Here is a 23,773-nt window from a genome sequence, read left to right as displayed (position 1 = left end):
GCAGTCAGTGAATCCACATGCTGTATGCTTAGCACTGATAACATACACATTGTTACGCCTCATACTTGGCATTGATAACATGTATTCAAACAAGAAGGCTTTCACTTAATATTCAATTAATTTGTGTATATATTTTCCATTCAGTACTGGTAAATACTGCTGTTGTTGCATTGGTTATTAGACTGTTTCATTATATAAGCCCCACCTAGTAATCAATCTAGCATCATAATCTCTTTAGTTCCCTAGTCTTTGTTATTGGTGTATTTCTTTTTACATCCACCTAAAACAAATGGGAGCCCAATTAATCATGAGCTGATCAACACCATTGTATAGCATTGTATGAAGTACTGTCTGGAGGACTACAACACCTCTAACATTGTGATCATTGTATTTTAGTGCTGTTTATGTTATAATTAGATAGTGTCGTGGAAACTTACAGTTTTCTCTTCTCTTCTTTTTTTAATATAATTTATTTATATTTTATTATTATTATTATTATTATTATTATTATTATTATTATTATTATTATTATTATCTCAGTAAAATTGACTTGTGCATTAAATTTTCCAAATGTATCATGCATTGACTCCCATACAGACAGCAATACACAATGACACCATAAAATTCTAATTCTAATTCTAAATTATTGATGATTCCTACCGGTCAGTGGTAAGGCTGCATCGGTCTTTCGCTCTGCACAACAAAGAGCAAACCGCCTGTGTATTAACATGGACTTCAGGATGAAACTTTTCCATGAACGTCCTCCGGTTTGCTTGTTGCCCAGAAAAGCTGAAAAGACTCGCGCAGCCCAGCCAGGAGACGCCAAAATGTCGTGGAAATTAGACAACACTCGCAGACTCATCCTCTGTAGGTAAAAAAAAGGTTTATTACAGAAAGATGGTTAATACAGGATAGAATAAAGCAGGATAGAATAATGAGAGCACTCTGAAGAGCTTGTGCTGAACCAGTACTATATATGAAACACAGAGCATGACACACTTCTGTGTACCGATAAGAAGCGTTTTGAGGCAGTTCAAACAGGCTTTGTTTCAGGGTCTTAGATGATGTGCAGACGAACCTTAAACAGCAGAACATGTTTGTGTCTCTGCATAGTAGATAAACATTCTGTACTGATGAGAATGAAACAGAACAAGAACAAAACTATTACAAAGTAAAAATGAATAATTTCCCTCACAATAGCCATAAGAGGCTAGTTAGATTAATATCTAGCTAAATCCTGTCAAATCTTTTTTTTTTTTTATGTGTTCATTTAAGTTTAGAACAACTGCAACGGACTTTATGGTGTTTCCCTGTGTCTTCAATAGGATTTTTAAAAAATAATTCTAATAAAAAGTGGAGGTATTTTTATTTTTATTTTTCATTCCATGCATACAGACAAATTCCATAACACCACGAACAGTTGCAGTCAGTCAGTTGTATGCATACGTGCAAAGTGTCATGTGTAAGAGCACATGCGAGTGCTGTACTGTTTAGCCCCCTCCTGAACATTCATGACATTCAGGGGGGGCGAGAGCAGGCCTCGTGTTCACCCCACCCTCTAGTGGACAATGATCATGACTTTGAACAAGTGTGCATACAAAACTCCACGAGTTCCTAGTTATAAAGGTTACAGAAATGTAAGGTTATAACGCTGACAAAACTAAATGGGTTCTTTGTCCCTCTGGGAAATGCCCTACATGTATTATATGTAGAACACAACAATAAAGGGTTTCCCTTTCAGAAAACTTTCAAGTAACATAATTTTGGAACCATGAACCATCTGTAAAAACTGATAACTTATTATACAAGCTTTGAGGATTGTTGGTGACCGATAAGTTATTGTTTTTGTCTGCATATGTTATAATGCAGTCATAAAACAGTAGCGAGAGAAAAGCATATTTGTTGTCTCCTTCCTTGAGTCTTTGTTTTAATACAGCTTTTGTGTATTCCTACTTCAATATTTCATTTTTCTTTCATTTGTCCACTATGCATCCAAATAACCCTTGACCAACCCTTTTTTTTCTAAGAGTGCATGAATGCAGAACTAAACATACTCAGAGAGAAACATTTGAATTGTGTATCAATAAAGGCTTTGCGCGTGTTTGATGGGGGACCCTCAAATAATAAACTACAAAAAAACATTACATGTATACTATACAAGCCCACAAAACAAATGGCTCCATTAAGCATGTCTTTGGTTTGTTCCTCTGTCTCTATGTAGAACCCTCCAACTGAGTGTTCCCTTTCAGAAAAGGTACCAAGTTGAACCATTTGAAGAAGACAGACCCAATAACCTTCCAAAAAAAAACAACAACAACAAAAAAACCCTTTTTTAATCAATTAATCAGAGTTTGGCGATATTTTAATTAGTATTGAGTCATGTAAACGCCACAATCCGATTGCCCGATTCAGATTAAGACAATATTCTGATTTCCCAAATTCTGATTCCCTCCCCTGGAACATGCCTGGTTTAATTGTAAATTTGTTGCATTACCTTAGTCAGAAAATCTACTGAAAGGAGATATATGTGCTTGCTCAGTCCGCAAGGAATTGTGGGTGCTGACAGATTCTTAGCTGTAGGCTAGGTATTTATGAATGGCAACTCTGACAAATTTACAACAATCATGTATACAGGAATACTCTGATTCCTGTATGCATATAAACATCGTATTCGGAATACGGCTGCAACCAGAGTATAGACCTTAATGTGCATGTAAACATAGTCACCGAAAGAAGTTTAAACCCATAAAAAACTTAAACTTTAATTATTATTATGATAATTTATTTATTTTTTACACAGTTGAAGATTATGCTACATACTGATTATAAATACTCATATGTAAGTTGTTCAGGGTGAATTGTTTCTTATAGGTGATGAAAAAAAGATGATAAAAAGAATATAATGGTTAATGAGCTGGGTACAGCTAGTTCCCAATAGAGCCAGTCAGGTATGTGGCTCAGCTGAGAGAGAGAGAGAGAGAGAGAGAGAGAGAGAGAGAGAGAGAGAGAGAGAGAGAGAAGGGGGGGGGATGGAGGCCAACCGGGGACTCTAGATAAACCAGGCAACACCCATAGCGAGTCACACAGTGTCTGCTTTGCTTTGCTCAGAGATCGCTGGAGAAGGCGTTTATTACCATGCTAGCACCGGAACTCGCCGGTTTTCCGCGCGTGTACAGTCGGTGTGTGTGTGTATGTGTGTGTGTGTGTGTGAGTAATCAGTGTGTCACTGATGGTGTTTGCTTGGCGTGTATCTAAGCTCATGTGGTGGTGCTGCTCTCGGGGAAGCGGCTGTAGGTGGTGTGAGCGGCGCTAATGTGGACTCGCGAGCCTGGATGTAGCTGATTGGAGTCGGTGCTGATCGCGCAGCCGACTGGGGGGAGGAGGAGGAGGGTGGTATCAGGAGTGGGGTGGTTTCTTTCTCTCTCTCTCTCTCTCTCTCTCTCTCTCTCTCTTTGAGCGTGTGTGTGACTCTCTCCAGCGGCCATGTTAACCAAGAAGCCCTGTGCTGCTGTCTACCCGACTGGTAAGAAGCCTGAAAGTCCGACTCTAAAGCGGTGCTTTATGAAACAGAGACCACCCGCGCGGTTCTGCTGCACATTAGACACTGGATTAGATGAATTTATTTACTCCGGAATAACGCGGAGATTGAATAAAACCTGGATGCTTTCGCTTTTCTAATGGAAATCGATGGTTGCTACAAAGTAGCTTGTAGCACTAGCCGTGTTTTCCTTTGCTTTATCGCCTACTCTGTATGTATTGCGCTTTAGAAATGTTTAAGGTTAGTGTTTAAGGTTAGTCAAGCCCTAAATAAGCGCAGTGTGACTGTAAATAACAATAATTATAACAGTAATAAAGTAAATGAAATGTTTTGACCTAAGTGTGTGTCTTGTTATGAGCTTTGTTTCGACATGTTAGTGTTAGTGTATTTAGATGCATTTCCTATGCCACCCTTTTCCACACCACACTTATTTCCTCACACGATTTCCTGCATTTCCGGTTTTATTTTATATCCTGGAGGGTTCCTCCATGGGACCAGGGTTTTAGGATCATAGGATCAGGGCCCTCTTTCCATGCATACAGACTGGAGGGTTCATTTCTGCATTGAGTCAGAGGTTTTGGGGTTTTTGTTGTTGTTGTAGTAAGAAGTGTGTGTGTGTGTGTGTGTGTGTGTGTGTGTGTGTGTGTTGGTTCTCAGGTAAAGGGGGTGAGCTGTGCACCGTGGCTGTCCGGTCTGGAGCAGGGAGCGAGCCGCCATCACCCGTCACACTGCCACCTCTCAGGAACTCGCTCAGCAACTCGCTCACGGTACAGATACACTGTAACTACATTACCATACACACACACACATACACCCAGAGAGAGACAGAGGTCCATCATACTCACTACACCACTGTGCAGGCGATTTGTACATCCTGCTGATACATAATAGAAGTAGCTTACTCAAAACACGAACATGTCCAGGGCACTCGCTGTCTAACCGGATTTTAGAACTGCTTATCCAATCAGACCATTTTGTTGTCTGTCCTCAAAGGGCTTGCTGGACTGATGTACTCCATCTACACACATTTGAACAAAACGTTCTCTCCATATTACCCGTTTTGTTGAAAACAAGCCTACTGTGTGTTTCCTTGTTCAACGCCAAACCAGTTTTTGTATTCGATTCGCACGTTTCAGTGTAGCTGAATGTTATTTCTCTATAGGACTGGCTAAATATGCAACAGGCTCAGAGGGGTGAATTACACGTGGGTTTTGCTAGTCTGACCCGTTTAGCGTATTAAAGAAAGAGAAAACACCATATTGTTGGTGAACTTAAATCTTGGATGTCTTAAATATGTATAATGCTAATAGTAAACACTAAAACATATATATTGTCAGAATGACAGTTTCTGACACCCCTACAATGGAACGTACCATTTCTTAAACGCTGACCCTACCGCTACCCCATTTACTGATGTAATCATGATGTATGTAAAATAAAGTCATATAATAGGGCACTATTTGACAATGAAAGCCTTTCTGTCCTTTTCAGTCTGGCTCAATAAGGAGTACAGACAAGATTTTTGGTCCGAATCAACACTGAAGCTCATGTATTATAGACTTTCGTTTTCAGAGCCAGACAACTATTGTTCATGCAATACCTGTAGATAACGGTTCAGAATGACAATTGTGTGGGAAGCCAAACTTTTTCATTTAGACTCTACAGAGATCCTAAATGCATAATATAATATAATATAATATAATATAATATAGTATAATGTAATTCATTTTAAAATATAAAGTAACCTAGCAAACTAATTCACAAAAATGTTTGGCCTAGATACAGGTGCAATCAAAATTATTCAACCTGCATTGCAAATCAGGTTTATTGTAAAAATTTACAGATTTTCAGCTGTTTTTGATGAACAAATCAAACTAAGGCAATTGAAATAGTTCAACACAAGGAATGCTTCAAGTGGTTTCCCCAAATTCAACTGAAAATGCAACTTATAATGATTTCTCCAGTTTCAAAATTATTCAACCCCTTCATAGCAAGCATCTTTAGTACTTAGTAGAGCACTCTTGCTGTTATGACCTGCTGCAAATAAGATGCATAGCTTCTGGCAGCATTCCTGAGGAATCTTAGCCCACTCCTCATGAGCAATGGCCTCCAGTTGAGTAATATTCTTGGGTTTGTGGGTTGCAACTGCCTTCTTCAAATCCCACCAGAGGTTTTCTATGGCAGGGGTTCCCAAACTTTTCCAGGGCAAGGCCCCCCAAATGGCATTAACATTTGACCGAGGCCCCCCTTTTGTAAGATATCTTTAATACACATAAAAAATACAGACTTATGAATATATCCCCCTTTTTTTTTTCTTAATAATTATATCTTACATCACATTAGGAATTGATTGTGTGTGTGTGTGTGTGTGTGGTTGTCTGAGAGTGAGAAAGAGAAAACATACTAGTGGGCGGGATGGGCACACCAAATTGTTGAGGCCCCCCGGGTGCCCCCTGGTGGCCCCCAAGGGGGTCGCGGCCCCCACTTTGAAAACCACTGTTCTATGGGGTTCAAATCAGGTGATGGCCCTGTAGAATCTTCCAGGACTTCTTCTGCAACCAAGCCTTGGTGGAATATGAGGTATGCTTGGGATCATTGTGCTGTTGGAAGGTCCACTGACGCCCAAGCTTCAGCTTCCTCACAGACAGCATGACGTTTTCTCCTAGGATTTCCGGATACTTCAATGAATCCATCTTGCCTTCCTCCAGACATACCGCTGATCCATCGTGTCAAAAAGTTCCTGTTTTGTTTCATCGCTCCACAGAATAGAATCCCAAAACTTCTGTTGCTTATTTATATGATTTTGAGAAGAATTTTGTTGTGCTTTGGGGTCAGTAGTGGCATACGTCTTGGAGTTCTGGCATGGAAATCTTCTGCGTTTAGTACGCACCTTACTGTGCTCACTGAAACCTCAGTGACTGTTGCTACCAAGTCTTGCTGCAGGCCTTTTGCAGTCAGTCGAGGGTTTTTCCACAAACTGCCTTCTCAGAAATCTGCTTGCAGCCGTTGATAGCTTCCTTTTTCTACCCCGTCCAGGTATTTCATAAATTTTCTACCCCTAGCCAGTTCAGGTATTTCATGTGTTCTAGCTCAAGCTGGTGTAACTAATGAGGCCCTTGATTAAGTTGTATCAGGTGTGCTTGAGACCACACCTGTTTTGTATATTTGTGCTGTTGTGAGGGATTCTATTCAGGCGGTTGAATAATTTTGAAACTGGAGAAATCATTATAAGTTGCATTTTCAGTTGAATTTGGGTAAACCACTTGAAGCATTCGTTGTGTTGAACTATTTCAATTGCTTTAGTTTGATTTGTTTATCACAAACAACTGAAAACCTGTAAATTTTTACAATAAACCCGATTTGCAGTGGGGGTTGAATAATTTTGATTGCACCTGTATCTAGGTTTGCTAGGTTACTTTTCTATTTTAAAATGAATTATATTATGTTATGTCATATTATGTTATGTTATGTTATGTTATGCATTTAGGATCTCTGTAGAGTCTAAATGAAAAAGTTTGGCTTCCCACACAATTGTCATTCTGAACCGTTATCAACAGGTATTGCATGAACAATGGTCTATAATACATATACTCCTTATTGAGCCAGACTGAAAAGCACAGAAAGGCTTTCATTGTGAAATAGTGCACTAATACAGATGTGAACTGTGGCCTTGTTTTCTGTCATTGGTCATGTAGGCAATGAACACAATTAGGCATGGCTTAACATATTGTGTGCTGAGCTGTGGAGCTTGCCGTTAGTGGGGGATGGGGAGAGAGAGAAAGAGAGAACCAGCCCATCAGCCTGAACCATTACAGGATTCAACAACAGTCTAGCCCTACTGGTCTGATAGCTCACATGAAACAACACGGTCGGAAATCTCTGATGAACAAATGTTTTAGAAATACTTGAATGAAATTCCACTTCCTGTCTCGGTTGTATTTTTACTCTGCGTGACTGTAACGGAATATCGGATTTGCATTAATGCCAGTTAAATTCAACTATGAAGCGGGCTTTATTTAGCATTTCTAATGCACGTAAAAAGAGAATAGCACGGAAGCTCAAATAGCTTAATTAGCTGACCTCACAGGTGTGCATCTTTTAAAGAGTCAACTTGTTTTCCAAATACTAGAAATAACCACTTTAATCTTGAGCTATGCTTCTCTTCAAAAAAAGAGAAACGCTAAGCTTTTAGGTTTGGATGCATGTTATTTGCTGGCTCGCTCATATGACTCAGAGTGAACACAACAGGAATGCACGTATGATGTAATGTGCGTATTAGTGCATAATTGTGCAATCTAACGTTAATGGCCTATATTAAGGTTTTAAATATCACCTTGAAACAGAAGGAAAATGTTTTATGGATCCAGGGTGTTAGAGCATTCATAGTTTTATATATAAATCATGTTAGCTGTTGTAAATAAACATAATGTTCAGTTATTCGTCGGACATTATTTGTGAATCATATACGGTATATTAATTATATGTGAATGGGCTAAGAGTGCAATAAGTATTCTGCCTGTTATTTCGTATTCTTTTTCCACCTGCATTTTTTATTTTGCTTTGTTTATTAAAGGGCTATTAGCAAATGTTGTTTTGCTATACGCTACCAGAGAGTACAGAAACCTGTTAGAAAAGAGTTCAAATAATTATGCCCTCCATGTCATTTCTTTTGTTTGTCCAGTGCTCCAGTTGGCTCCAGTTCTGTGTGGCAGTTAGTTCACATGTCCTCCCCATGACATTAGACCTGCCGCTTCCATACGCTGTGTTCATGAGGTTATTCATCTCCTCTGTTCATTAGACTCAGTTATTTTGCTCTAGTTTTTGGGTGTTTTTGTCACCAGGGCTCTTTGTTTTAGAGTAAACATTTCATACGTATGGGTCTTAAAAAAACAGGAATTTCTATCTAGAGATCGGATCTTGATTAACTGATGAGGCATTTTTAACTACTACTTAGTTATGTATTTCTTTCAGTTTCTGTTTACACTTTAGCAGTCAATCTCTGAAGATTCATTACTGACAAGCCAGAGCTTAAGAAGAACCATAACTGTCTTAATTTAAAGCAACAAACACTAAACTTTTTAAGCACAATTGTGCACAATTAATGGGGAAAACAGCCTCTCTGAGCAGAGGATGTATGTAGAGCCAATCTGACCACTGCAACAGGATGTTATAGTAAAACAAGTCAAAGAGACAATCACAAGCATCAGGAGACAAGGAAATGCATGTCTGCTTTCCTGTCAACATCACGAAAGCAGGAAATGCATGCCTCATGTTTTTGGTAAACAAAGTTGAGCTTTTGTTCACGTTTGAAGATCTGGGAAGTTGGATAAATCCTGGAATAATAACATGTAATAATAAAAGACAACTAATGAAAGACAACATGCATGCTGTATGTTTGCAAATGACTGTGTATGCATTGATGACATTTTATAACTGAAGTTTTCCCTTCTGTGGTCACGTGTGTATTTATAGTGTGTGCATCAGCCACCTTTGTTCTGGCTAAAAATAGAGAAGATGGATTTATTTGCTCTCTGTGCTGGGCATGCTGAGCATGCTCGATTTGAATTCTGGAAATGGAACAGGAATTCTGGAATTGTACTCAGCTTTACAATATGCTCAAGAAAAGTGCACAGAGTGCAGCAGATTGTAGTCCTCTGAGGTTTTTGTATTCTGCTTCCATCCGCTCTCTAATCGCAGATTTTCTTTGTTTGTACTTTTGCTAGGTTGGAGGCAATAAGAACACGATGAATGACCATCTGCATGTCGGAAACCACCAGCAGATCCACGTTCAACAGCTGTTTGAGGAAAACAGCAATAAAAGGACAGTGTTGACGACACAGCCGAATGGGTTGACGCCAGTAGGCCGAGCAGGCTTGTCCTTGCCAGAGAGGCAACAAGAAAGCAGCCAGTGTAGGGCGGGCAGTTCCGCCTCCACCAAAGCGACTGAAAGCAAGCCCAAGATAGCCCCTATTACTCCTGAGCAGGCCATGAAGCAGTACACGTCCAAACTGACAGCATTCGAACACCAGGAGATTTTCAACTGCTCTGAAATATACTTTGTAGGACCAAATGCTAAGAAACGGCCAGGTGTGGTCGGGGGCTCAAATAATGGTGGTTACGATGATGATCAGGGCTCTTATATCCATGTACCCCATGACCATATAGCCTACAGGTATGAGGTATTGAAGGTCATTGGTAAGGGAAGTTTTGGACAAGTAGTGAAGGCCTACGACCACAAGGCTCACCAGCATGTGGCCTTGAAAATGGTGCGCAACGAGAAGCGGTTTCATCGCCAGGCAGCCGAGGAGATTCGGATCCTGGAGCACTTGCGCAAGCAGGACAAAGACTCTGCTATGAATGTCATCCACATGCTGGAGCACTTCACATTCCGCAACCACATCTGCATGACATTTGAGTTACTCAGCATGAACCTGTATGAGCTCATAAAGAAAAACAAGTTTCAGGGCTTCAGTCTGCCACTGGTGCGCAAGTTTGCGCACTCTATCCTGCAGTGTCTGGACTCCTTGCACAAAAACAGGATCATTCATTGTGACCTCAAACCCGAGAACATCCTCTTGAAGCAGCAGGGACGCAGCGGGATAAAAGTGATCGACTTTGGATCCAGCTGCTTTGAACACCAGCGGGTCTATACTTACATTCAGTCACGCTTTTATAGGGCACCAGAAGTCATTCTGGGCTCTCGGTATGGGATGCCAATTGATATGTGGAGCCTGGGTTGTATTTTAGCGGAATTACTAACAGGGTACCCTCTCTTGCCTGGAGAAGATGAAGGGGACCAACTAGCATGTGTCATAGAGCTACTGGGCATGCCCTCCCAGAAGCTGTTGGATTCGTCCAAAAGAGCCAAAAATTTTGTCAGCTCAAAGGGATATCCTCGTTACTGCACGGTCACAACTTTACCTGATGGCACGGTAGCACTAAACGGTGGACGGTCACGTAGGGGTAAGCTTCGAGGTCCGCCAGGAAGCAAGGATTGGGTAACTGCGCTTAAGGGCTGTGACGACCCCCTCTTTTTGGACTTCCTCAAGCAGTGTCTGGAGTGGGACCCGGCTTTGCGTATGACTCCAAGTCAGGCCCTCCGCCACCCGTGGCTGAGAAGACGCTTGCCAAAACCTCCCACTGGGGAGAAAACTACCGTAAAGCGAATCACTGAGGGCACAGGTGCTATAACCTCTATCTCCAAATTACCTCCCACATCGAGTTCAGCCTCAAAATTAAGGACTAACCTGGCACAAATGACTGACGCCAATGGGAATATACAGCAGAGGACAGTGTTGCCAAAATTAGTCAGTTGAATACTAATTTTTTTGTTTGGTTCTTTGTTTTGTTTCTATAAATGTTGTTATTTAAATATGTGGAAAGGCGAGCATCCACAAGTGTGAAAGGTTTTTTAGGAATATAGTCTTTAAATCATCATTTATTTACAGCTTTGTAGCACCTTTTTTGTTCAAAACACTTTTTTGTTTTACTTTCTTTTTTTCTTTCTTTTTTTCTTTTTTTATTTTTAGAAATACTAAAATGGCCAAGAAAGAGGGAACAGTGCTTTTAAGTTTTTATTTCAGGACTGTACTGTGTGGAATGCTGCAGAGAGCATTCATGCAATCTGGCCTATTACTAATGAAGTCCTAATTAGTTTCCTCACTTATATCTTGTAGCATAGAGTAAAGACTCTCAGCAATGAAGTTCATTTGGATTTTTTTATATGTGTTCTCGCTAGGGTTTAGCTCGCTACCTCTGTAATCTGTTGGAACAACACTGCGTCGATGAAGGAGAATTTTACATGCGTTTCTAAAGCGCTACGCTATCTGCAGTCACGTAGCGTTTGAAGCTCTTTATATTCATGTTCGTTTGTGAATGAGAAGGTAGGACAAGATATAGAAGACATTTGAAGAGCATCGTGAAAGCAAAGTGAATGTTTTGGACTGCTTTGAGGCAGAAGGGAGAAAAAAAACAATGTTTACATGACAGACTTGGTATGTGCCTAAAATCTCTTGACATTCCTTATAAAATGAACTCAAGGAAAAGAGAGACTTCAGGGTAGTGTAACCTTATAAATAGACTTCTGGCAAGTTAAAAGGAATTTATTTAGTTTGACTGAGTGGACTCTGTTCTCGGCAGTACTCGACAGGCTCGTGTATTTAACTATAAGCTATTCTCCGGAAGAACTGCTGGGAACAAAATGTCGTACTGTCTAGTGGGGAAAACTTTGGTGCTTTTACCTTTTTATACAAAAGGTTGTTTTTTTAAAAAAAAAATCATTTTAAACCTATGCTCATGGAACAAAATAATGTTTTGAAGCTAATCGTAGTTAACAAATAGGAAGCAATAGGAAGCTTTTAAAATCGCTAATTCTCCCTTCTAAGGACTGCTGCTTTTGCAGGGATTTTATAAAGGATCGTGCTAATCATTTATCGACAGGACTACTTGAAACTGAGCCAGTATTAACACTATCATTGAAAAACTACAGCAGAGAGGGGAACTTTAAACGAGAGGCTCGTCTCATCCGGCTGTCGTTTGTAATCAGAGATCACCCTCTGAAATTCATATCGCGTTTTCTATGTTTAGTTTTTAGTGTGGTCTCGCTAGTATGTGGCCAGAGTTTAAACTCTTAAAAGCTTGTTCCCTTCTTTCAATGAAGTTGCATGGTTTTACCTAAACACACACACACACACACACACACACACATACAAAATAGTGGAAAATAATTTCACAAACTGGCCATTTTTTGTAGCAATTTTGATGTAGTAAGAAAAGAAAATAACTGACAAGGGTCTGAAAGCTTTGTAAAAGTTTAATTTATTTATTTCTTATTATTGGTTGATTTTTAATTTTATTTTTTTTTAAAGAAGAGCTAATATAAAAAGAAACAGTGGCCAGAATGTGTGTTTTTTTGGCTTGTTATCAGTGGAGTGACTTACAATGTAATACTTTTGAGACTCCACTCGCAGGAAAACGCTCTCGACCGGATGCGAATGTGGCGCTGGTGAAAAAGGGGCCGGACCAAGGGCCGTTAAAAGCAAAGCTGCGGCATTTATGTGGGTTTTAATACCCCTGCTACTGGTTGGCATGATACCCAGCCTGCTGCACACTGCCCAGTCCCCTCTGGACGCCTACAGTACATTTGCGAATGCACAATAATCTGCCAACACCAGCAGGCAGTTCACATTGTACTTTATATCTTTTTGCTGTTTTGTGGATTAACAGTGGTGGGGAATAATTGTGCCCTTAGGTTTAATACAATGTGCCTTTGATTATCAATGCCATTCATTTTTGTCCACCAATGACACCCCCAACCCAGTCATTTGTTGTTGGGTACACCGAACCGTAGGCGATTACAAAGATCCGCTTTATAATGGTGATCACCTTGCACTTGTCTGAGCATTGCCCAAAGATCCTCCTGCAACCCCCCCATATAGTGGGTTCTGGGTGGAAATTGGCTGCACAAATGAAACGTTTTATATGCAGTTTGGACACGTGATTTGAGTTAAGACCTCAGAGACCCATTGCCAACAGGTATAACTCACCAAGTCAAACCTATACCTATTTCCTTTAGTGCAAAAAGGGTCTTTTCTACGCCATCCATCTTGTCTTAACAAACTCAAGGGGTTACATTTGCTTCATTGTATTACTCTATAAATGACACATCTTACTATTTTACCTCAGACTGTTGTAATATTCTTGTAATTTATTAGCCCAGGGCATTTGGTATAAACCAAAGTGCATTCCTTTCTATGTTTGTGGCTAGGAGGAAAAAAGCCAGAGTTTCTCAGTTTTGTTCTTTTTAGCTGAGAAAGAAGAGGCTTTCAAGCTAATTTTATCTGTCAAGGGCAGTATCTAGAAAAAGCTTATCTTCAGTCAAGAAAGAGAGGTAGAATATGAAAGCTTGTGGCACAGATCCTTCTGAAATGTTTGATCGAGGCACCATGCCTCTAAACGTCTGGTGCAAGACATGATGCATGTATAATGTGCTGAATATTGATGCCCCAAGAATATTCAGCAAGTCAATAGTCAGCCCTGGCTGCAATACGGCAGTTGTGTCATTGGGGCAAACTGAAGCAAATGGCTGAGCGTTACATTTTGAAAGGATGTACCTTTTTACTACTTTCTATCAAAATGTTATCCCAGGAAGTTGAATCTAGCTATCCACTGTCAACTCTGGTCAGTTCGTTTTTTTTTCTTTTTTCTTTAAACGAATCTTTAAATAAGGAACAAAGTTGACATTCATTTATATCCAACCATAGAAACGTACTGTACATATATGAACTTTACTACGAATTCAATGTGGATGTGTACATATGTAAAATGTTTTCCCTTTTTGTCAAATGCTGCTGATAACACTACATCAGTCATGTAGTGGATTTTAATCTTGGCGGCCAGTTTTATGATACTGTATGTATTGTACAGCTGATTTTTTTTTTCTAGTGATCATTCGTTAAATTTTATTGTTGTGGCCAGAAATAATTAATAATAAAAAAAGTTTTAATGTTGATCTTTACAAAACCTTTCATTTTGTTGACGGTCACTTCATGCGAAAGTTGTTTGTCTTGAACAGATAAAAAGGGTTTAAACATACAGCTCTGGCTGAAAGACAGAAACCTTATCTTGTAGCACATGAGTATGTTTTTGTAAAGAAACAGATTGGGAAAGGGAGTTTCTGACAATGTCAGCAACCCTAAAAGTTGCTCGAGAGATTTTCAGTGTTGGGTTGGACGACAAACCAGGGGAACTTTGGACACCAGAAGTACAGCTCTTGTTGGAATATTGTTGAATGGGATTATAGGCTCAATTTTTCATGTTGGTCAGCATTATTAGCTTTTTAACACTGGATACTTAGACACCATTTCTCAGATATAATAGACTGATATTTTCAAACCCACATTGAGCCTGTGGAGAACCTCTTATGATGTTAAATATGCTGCTTTTTGATAGATAAATGTTCTGTAAAAGAATTAAAGGACATTATATAACCTACTTAAATTTAATATATGGTAGAAGTGCTAGTTAAACATGGGGCTTGATTACCGTTGGTTTATGAGAAACAAGTTGGCCCTAGAGCAATGAGCATTATCAAAAGAAAACTAGTGAGTCACAGTCAGTGAGCAAAAACATGAAGAGTGTCTCCTATGAAACTTTTTCTCCGTCCTAGGCGTAACGGATGAAAACTGAACTACAGTTTGCATTGCTCAAGTATTCTGTGTTTTTCAGGTTTATCATCAATGAAATGTTTGTAGTTTATCCTAATTAATATATTTTGGCCTGTTCATTTTCATTGACTAGTCAGTTATATCTGGTGTTATATTTATAATCAAATAGTGACTAATATATTGTAAATTCACTGCTCTGTATGTGGAGCTCTCACATGGCTTTCACTGAACCCTTAGTTTAATTTCTGTTCTTATCTCAAGCCTAGGGTATTTAGGTTATCTAAACGAACGTAAATGCTCTGCTGAGTTACAAAATGCTCGTTTATCACAGGAACCACTTTTTACACTGGCGCTAATTGTGCATTTAATGTTCAATTACAACCGCAGTTGCAGAAAATATGCAACAGTATTGCTATGTTGTTTGTTATCCAAGCCTAAGCTTACGTAATTTATGGGCTATGTGTACACACTCTCTTAATTCTTACCTTAAACCTGACAGCTGATGTGTATTAAGAGTTTGGCCACTTTAGCAGACGTTGTGGTCATTTTAACTGCAGTCTTTCTGCAAAAATGTAATACATTTAATATTAGACAGCTGTTCAACCTTCTGTCTGCTAACAACGGTATTTATTGTGTTTACTTTTAGATGAATCCTCTTCTTTAAAAAAGAAAAAAGATGGTTAGGGGGAAAAAAAAACCCTGCAGGCATTACAATATATACTGTCATGTAAAAAAGGTTGATTTAAACCGTACCTTTCCTTGTTGCTGGGGTAGATAAGGCCTTTTTACCTTTTATGTGTTTTCTGAGTAATAGAAAAAGGCTACTACACTGTAGTTGAGTAACAACTACTACATTGAAACAAACCCAGTCTCTATAGCATTATAGATAAACGTGCTTTTATAAGGAGTCTCACTCGCAGTCAGCACAGCTTGTTTACGTTATAAAACGTAGTTGCGTGTTTATTATATAGTAACATGTATGCTCATGTTTTTTTGAACGCTACCCATGATACAATGTTCTTCATGAATAAAAAAAAATCGTAGCTGGTTAAAACAAACCTTGTTAGCATGTTGCAAACGGCTATGAAGTTCCCTGTTTCACACAGCCAAGTTATTTACCCACTGAATGACTTTTTACCATGTAAATTGTATTTATTACAGTCAAAATCAACTCATTACACGGGTAGAACCGATCAAGCTTTTCAAAATGCTGATTGTAATGTTCGTCACGTTTTGAAACCAAAGAAACTGTGAAGGTATGTGTGGAAGGATAAATGCAGGTTACAGCTAATAGCAGCTTTGTGCTGATTTTTCTGCTGTATTGGAATTACCATTAATACATTAAAGTAAGTAACGTATATTAATACCCTAAAGTAAATTAAATGACCTTCAATGTAAATGTCCTTTTAAGTTGCAAAAAAAAGTGGGGAGCTTAGGAAACAATTTGATTGTTGATCATGGTAGAGAAAATGATGGTTTCGTTGATTGATTTATTCTTCTAAAACCCTTTAATCATCACCAGTTACTGTAAACACTGACATATCTCTAATAGTTGGTTGCTTTATGTACATTTTCACAACGGAGGAAATGTGTGGAACAACAGTGACTTTGTCTTCAGCATTAAGCAAACAGTTTAGAAAACCAAGGTATGTATATATTAGAGATGTACTCAAACAGAATTACATTAAATTGAAATGAACACATAAAATGTTCTTAATAGATACAAGTACAGATTTTTTTAAGAAACCTTGACTGGACCAGAAAAAATCGCATGGCATCAGTTTGGGACCCCAGGACACATCTAAAAAGTTGGGAGGTTTTTACTTTCATGTGAGGGCGAGCGAACAGCCAGATATGAAGCTTGCGTGACAGAGAAAGAGTATGTACATAAACATGAATATTTACATTCATTTACAGCATTCATCTTTAGTAACTGCCTGTTCAGGCTCATGGTGGTTTACATTATGCTAATACTTTCTTATAACTAAATTTGTTAGAAAATATCATGGGCATGTGTGAGTAGCGTAAAAAATAAAAACAGCCCTGCATACATCTCTAGTGAACTAGAGTGATGTACACTCTATAGCCAAAGGTATGTGGACACCTGACCATCATACCCATATATGGTTCAGCCACAAACTGGGAAGCCCGCAATCATCTAGGATGTCTTTGTATGCTGTAGCATTACAATTTCCCTTCACTGGAACTAAGAGGCCCAAATCTGTGCACAAAGCGAACTCAATGAAGACATGGTTTGCCAAGTTTGGAGTGGAAGAACATGATTGGCCTGCACAGAGCTCTGACCTCAACCCCACTGAACACCTTTGGGATGAATTGGAACACTGTGTGCGTACCAGGCCTCCTCACCCGACATCATTGTTCGACCTCACTAATGCTCTGAGCAAATCCCCACAGCCAGAATCTAGTGGAAAGACTTATCAGACGATTGGAGGTTGTTATTATAATAGCAAAGGAGGAACTAAATTTGAAATGGGATGTTGAACAAGCACATATGGGTATGATTGGTCAGGTGTTCACAAATCTTTGGCCATATAGTGTAGCTGAGGTTCAGGAACTGTCAGAGCCAGAATTTTATCAGCCAATGCTGACAGTGTTTTCTTTCCAGTGTTTCTGGGGGCATAGTGGTACGGTTCATATGTATATATATATGTGTGTGTGTGTGTGTGTGTGTTTATATACATACACACACACACCCCTAGTAAACATAAGCTGCAGGGCTACAAAAGATTTTTGGTCTAAAAGTGTAAGGTGAATAATGAACTTGCAATGTTCAATGATTTCATTGGTTGTCATTTACACTGCATTGTGGTCAAAGCTGCCTAACCCAGTGGTAAAGATTTGATTTATTTATGAGCATTATTTTATTAGTCCAGTGTTCTTTCTGTGTTTTCAGGGTGAACTCCTGTGGGAAGAATGCTCATGTGACAGGCCTGTGTGACCAGACAGTGCTGGAGATGAGCCACTGATGTCATTGCGCAGGAATGCAGAAGAACATTACAGTGCAAGGGCCCCATGGAGACAAAGAACAGAGATATTTCTCCAAACAAAAAGAAATGTCATTGCCTGAACCTGTCAATTTATTATTACAGCTCTGGGTCTGAATGTCTATAAACTCTTTCATTCAATTTGTTAGTCTTTTCATGCACATGAACATGTTATAATTCAGACTTTCTTGTAGTGGGAATCACAACACAAAAAAGTAATGCACAGCATTTAATAAAAGTAGAAATGATTGTTATATTTCATTTTATTCTGCTTACTTTTGTCACTACGTGGCATAAGAAATGTGAATGGTTATATATTTTGCTGAAAGTGAGTTTGAAGTCATATGACCTGCTATAGAGTTTGTGCACTGAAATAGTACCGCTTACTAATTACAGGAAAGGTTGTTATGTTTGACTTTCCTAATGAGGTCTAGGGGGAACAATGCCTGTGCCTTTAGCCCTTCATTAAAATACTTGGGTCATTATGAGAAAAAGGCTTCATTAATCCAACAGTTAGTGCTGTGTTATTTTGAATTGGTCAGCCATGTCTAGAAACAGCTGTCAACAACAGTTCATATTAGTTCTTTTAATAAAACGTGAAATTAGTTAACATTAGGGTTGGAATAATTGACAGCTTTCATTAAGTTTTCACATTTTAAACAGTATCTTACAGTACAATTAAATCCTTACTGAATTAAATCAACTGAACGAACCTTTTAACGTAAGCAGATGTGGTGTGAAATTGTGTGATTTATTTTTTAAAAAATACTGCTTTTCCATGCCACATGCTGTACTATTGTGTATTTTGTGCTGAACAGCTCATTGATATAATAAACTGACAGTGACTTGGTGCATTTGAAATTACCTCTCATGGTGCCAGATAAATAGTACAGTGTGGTTTGGCATTACATAGTTATTTGGAAATCCAGACTACAATGAAAGCAATGCCTGATTGTTATGCCATAATGGACCAGTCATGCCCAGTGTCACTGCTGTCGAAGTAGTTTAGGTCCAGTGCACTTGAATTTAATATTCTGACATTCTGACACTATTAAACATCTTAATTAATTGGATCACATGTGTTAGACTAGGGCTGGAACAAAACTGCAGGGTCGTAGATCTCTGGGTGCATGTACTCGGCACAAATCCAAGCAAAGAGCCCAGTACATGATAAATACAGTACACGATTAAAACTAAATTAGGAGTGCATGAATTGGTCTGAAGGCAAAGTATTCTTTTTGTAATGTTTTGCACAAGTGTGACTTGCACATCCACTTTCAAACATATTAGGTTTGTCCACATTTTGGCTTGAAATTCTCTGAAAATTGGGTCGACTGTCTCAAAAATGTAATACAACAATTGACTATGATTAGTATTTAATTGTACATGCTAAAAGCATAACTAAGAATAAATACAATGCTATTGTTGTGTGACCTAACCCACTGACAAAACAAATGGATTACTGTATTTGAGCTCACACATCCATGGACCTGTGGCCTTTTTTGTTAGTTGATTTGATGAGCAGCTCCCATGAGAGGCATTTGTTCTCCCACTTCTGTAGCCTCCATGTTTCTTTTATGCACACAGGGAGCAGTCTCGAACCCAGACGAGTAAGGCCTCGGTCATACTGGATCGTTTTTCGGTGTATCCTGTGGAGAGAAATGTGGAAAATTCAATCTTAACCTCATGTTCAATATTTATGATTCACCATCCTGTAGTATGTGTTTGGGGGAGTGTGGGGGGGGGGCACCATCTGTCTGATGCCATGTGTGAAAGACGTCAATGATAGCATAAGAAGATGCCCTCGTGTTTGTTTTGAATCATGAATAATTCTGAGAGTTATAAGTTTTGGGATCATTGGTCAGGATTCTTGAGCATCAGAACTTTTATGATGATATACGACCAAAATATCAGTTAAATCTGCCATTATATATAGGGTCCTCCACATTTTAACAGCAGTTAGGATTGTACTAATCTTGTAGTGTGGGCTGGGCATAAGGATTCTGGGAGTATAGGACTGTTATGGTGCTCTCTTAAAAGTGGAACCATTCCTGCTTAAACTAATAAAACTGTCAAAGGATCTTACTGGTCAGACAGCACCTGACTTTATCCCAAGATTCACTGCCAGAGAGGATGAGTTGGCAGTGATCAGTGTCTTATCTCTCATGTATCCTTAAATTGCTGGCTGTGTCTTTCTGTTAGAAATCTTTTTTACAGTCTAAGAATTGTTAAAAAAATAAATAAAAGGTGCAAAACACAAAAATAAAAACATTTTAACATTCAGTAAACGCTTCATCCTTGTCAAGGTCAGAGATCCAGAGCCTATCCGGGGAACACAGGGCATAAGGTGGGAATACACCTTGGATGGGTCTGCAATCCTCCCTTAAGGGGCCCATGCACACACACATTCACAGAGGTCATTTACAGTAGCCGGTACACCTACTGGCATGTTTTGGGACGATAGGAAGAAACCCACAGAACACACTGTGAAAGACATCTGCCCGGACAGTAAACCAAACTCAGGATCAAACCAGGGACCCTGGAGCTGTGAGGCAGCAACACTACCTGTACCACTGTGCTATATTTTAAAAGTACTTTCCCAATTTTTTCCCCTCAATTTCTTATTAGCTGTTGTTGTTTGTAGATGATCCTCATTAGGTAAGTCACAGAGAACCTTGATTTTTAAGTGCTCAATTCTTGACCCAGCAGACATCTTCACCTGGTTTGTAGTTCTCTTGGAGCACCATTATCTTATCGGGATGAGCTACCGGTTGCCCCAGTTTTGCGCAGGCTTTCTTAGAAGTCAGCTGAGTGACGATTCTGAGAGTGGATGCCGCAAAGTACAGGACTGTAATGAATACTGACCTATTGTAGTTGCAGTCAGCTGTAGTGGTTATGCGCCTGATAAAATCTACTGCAGTCAGCTACAAAGCCACGTTGAATGAAGCTCACAGCTGTACTGGGCTGTAGAGGAAAGGACATTCATGTGCTGTTTTTAAATGGGCACCTGGAGCTTTTACATAAGGGTTCACCAGACTTGCCCTACTTGGCTTCTGGCATGGGGACAGCAGCAGTAGATCATCGTCTATAACATGCGTCATCAACAGCAGTGGTCTCACCTGCTCTGGAGTAGCATTGAGTCGCTAACACCCTATTAAACTCTGTACATTAGGTTCGAAGTTTGCCTGTTAAGATTAGTTTTATTATTGTTCATACATATTCTGGATTATGTATCAATTCATGATACATAGCTGAATATTTTTGTGTTTGAAATCCATAGAAACAAACTTGTTTTTTTGTCTTTTAATAAAGGTTTACAAGGTCTAGCTGGGTGCATTATAGAGGTCATGTACTCCTCAAAGGTTAAAACCCAAGGGAAACCATACTGATGGTCTTGTGTGCATATGTACAAAGTAGGAATAATTCGTAGATGGCAAGGTGGAGCAGCGGGTATCATTGCCACTTCACAGTTCCAGGTTCTCTGGTTTGATTCTAAGCTTGGGTTCTCCTTGTGTCCGCTTGGATATTCTTCTGGGTTCTAAGGTTTCATCTCAGCTTCCAAAAGTATTCTGGTATTTACATATTGGCTATGATACATTGCACCTAGGCATGAACGAGTCGGTGAATGTGTGTGCGCATGGTGTCTGCCTCACTCCTATTTTTCCCTTGAGCATGACCAGGATACTGATGATGAATAATTTTGACAGATGAATAATTAGTGACTTTCTACAGCCTGCATACTTTGCCAGAATTTCAATGCAAACTGGGCAACTCTAATATTGGTTAAAGTTTGCTCTCACCAAGTACAAGACTGATGCCACTTGTCTGATCTGCACTGTGTTCCCATTTGAACCGTCGATTGAGTGTGAGCAAGTATAACCTGTTTTAACAACGAACCTAGCAAGCATTGCCTTTTTAAATAACATATTTTAAGAACACTTAAGTTATTAACACTTTGTTTTCGTGCAAATATTTGTAATATTTCTATTGCAAATATAATTCATGTAAATTAAATTTTGTTACTGCCATTTGGCATACCCAGTCATACTGGCTCATGCAGTTGCTACACCCAACTGGTGTCTGGAAATGCGTTATTTGCGTTTCGTCCGGATCTGATAAACGATGCCAATCCAAATAACTAGAGTTGAGCGATGACAGGATAATTAACCATCCACAGAAATCGAGAGGTTGGTTGCTTGGGCCAGACTGCTCACCATATTAGGAGTGTGTGAGGCCAAGATTAGGGGGCTGCAATGATTCATAGGAACTGCTAAGTCAGTCAAATGGAAGTTATTTTTAGCCTCCTTGCACCCATGAGAAGCAGAGGATCAGAGGGCCAACATACAAGTCAAGACCTCTTGATCTATTACACAACTTGCTGTTTTCACTGCATGGTCTCACTAAACAGCCAAATGTGTTTAAACCCAGTATTATCTTGCGCTCATGTGTGCGTTTACCACTTCCATACATTTTTTGTAAATTAAAAAAAAAAAATGGTGTATTCTCTACAGCTGTGAAAATGAATTCTATTTAAGGGGCTAATAAATTCTCGCACCTATCAGTAACTTATCATTTCTATTATGGTACCATTATGGTTGTGCCTTATAACCCCTTATAGGGGTCTCATCATAGGTATAACGCTCTGTGCTATTTGTACTTAGACTGGACAGTGTTTGCTTAGTCTATTTACTTCTAGCTTCTCCAGAGGCATTTTGAAAAATTTGTGATTGCAATAGTAATCCACTGCAGTCGTTGTTATTGCACGCACTATTCTATTACTTGGTGCCTTAGATGCGAGTCGAGGACTGGGAGGATTGCACTCTAAACACAATCTACCTGACACTAGTGAGAGGACAGCGAACAGCAGGTCTCGTAAATTTACTAGTAAACTATAAATGAGAAACTGGAGAAACGGGATTTTTAAATCAAAGGTTTCCGTCATGGTAGTGAAAAACTACAAAGGCAACTGATTCATTTGTTTTTAATAATAACTTCATGCAAAGTTACTCCACATGCAGCTGAGGTTTCCCGAACTCTTTAAGGCTTATTCATTTTTTTGGTTTACTTTGATTGAGTTCTACTGGTTTATTTTTGTTTTCCTGAATGCAGTGCTCAGATGGTGTTTGAACAACAGGAAAAAAGGCTGCTGGTGTTACTGTTTAAGGACACAATACTGATTCAAGTATAATGAGAATACATAACTAAAAACTGAAATAGGCGGAAAATTTAACTTTACCTTTATTTGTAATGTATGGCCGAAGAACAGATTAAAAACAGACAGACTAAACAGACTTTACTTTAAATGTAAAACTTCATTGTCTTTGGAGGTAGGGTGTAGGGATGTAACCAAATATGAATATATTATTTGGACTGAACAGATATTGCATTCTAAACAAAAACAAATACATATATGGATGGGATTTTGTAAAAAGCTTGACAGAAGGTTCATGTGGCTTCTAGATGTTTGCATCACTATCCCATAGGATGCAGTGAAATAGTCACACAAACTGGTGGATTTTACTTTGATATGGGTATGAATTAGCTATCAGGCATAAAGCACACAGAGCAAACAAAGACCATGTTCTCTAACATGAACATATGGTGGTCCATGTTTGGGTTTGGGTCAAGGTTTGGGTCATTGTTGTTTAAATTAAGCTACAAGTTTATATTTTACATTTTGGGAAATAGACCCTTCTAAGTTTGTTAGGAAATATCACAGGCTCATATTTTAAAAATCCTAACTGTGCAAGTGGGAGTTAAAAAAAAAAAAAATCTCCAGTTCAGACCAGTTATGAACTCAAGTGATATATCTGAGGTTGAGGACCTGTCAGAGACAGAATACACAGACCATACTGGCAGTGCTGGCATTTCTATCTCTGGGTTTTTTCCCTGATGTTTTTCAGTGTTTCTGGGGTCACAGTGGTAGAGTTTATAGCAAGATAATGATATGGCATATACAAAGGGTTCAATACATTCCCACTACTTTCAAAGGTCACACTAACAAGCTCTATATAAAACGCTATGTTAACCTATCGACATATCACTTGCTGTAACTGTGGTGTAAT

General features: G+C 39.1%; 1 protein-coding gene across 5 annotated transcripts; it reads left to right on the top strand.

Moving 5' to 3' along the window:
• Positions 1 to 672: 672 nt before the first annotated feature.
• dyrk2 (dual-specificity tyrosine-(Y)-phosphorylation regulated kinase 2) lies at positions 673 to 17,969 on the top strand. 5 transcript variants are annotated; one of them, XM_053650534.1, is made up of 5 exons: positions 851 to 871; positions 4,196 to 4,305; positions 7,234 to 7,406; positions 8,220 to 8,311; positions 9,262 to 10,975. In XM_053650534.1, the coding sequence occupies exon 5, from the start codon at positions 9,283 to 9,285 to the stop codon at positions 10,852 to 10,854; it is 1,572 nt and encodes a 523-aa protein (XP_053506509.1). In that variant the 5' UTR covers positions 851 to 871; positions 4,196 to 4,305; positions 7,234 to 7,406; positions 8,220 to 8,311; positions 9,262 to 9,282; the 3' UTR covers positions 10,855 to 10,975. The 5 variants fall into 5 exon arrangements, 4 of the variants coding, with proteins under 4 accessions (XP_053506507.1, XP_053506508.1, XP_053506509.1 ...); XR_008388582.1 differs by lacking the exons at positions 7,234 to 7,406; positions 8,220 to 8,311 and adding an exon at positions 17,618 to 17,969 and having other exon boundaries at positions 673 to 867; positions 9,262 to 16,582; XM_053650533.1 differs by lacking the exon at positions 7,234 to 7,406 and having other exon boundaries at positions 848 to 871.
• Positions 17,970 to 23,773: the final 5,804 nt, after the last annotated feature.

This window comes from Ictalurus furcatus, chromosome 19 (assembly GCF_023375685.1).
Source record: "Ictalurus furcatus strain D&B chromosome 19, Billie_1.0, whole genome shotgun sequence".
Lineage (NCBI taxonomy): Eukaryota > Metazoa > Chordata > Actinopteri > Siluriformes > Ictaluridae > Ictalurus > Ictalurus furcatus.
The sequence above is the reverse complement of the archived record's forward strand: the minus strand, read 5'-3'. Positions and strand labels throughout refer to the sequence as shown.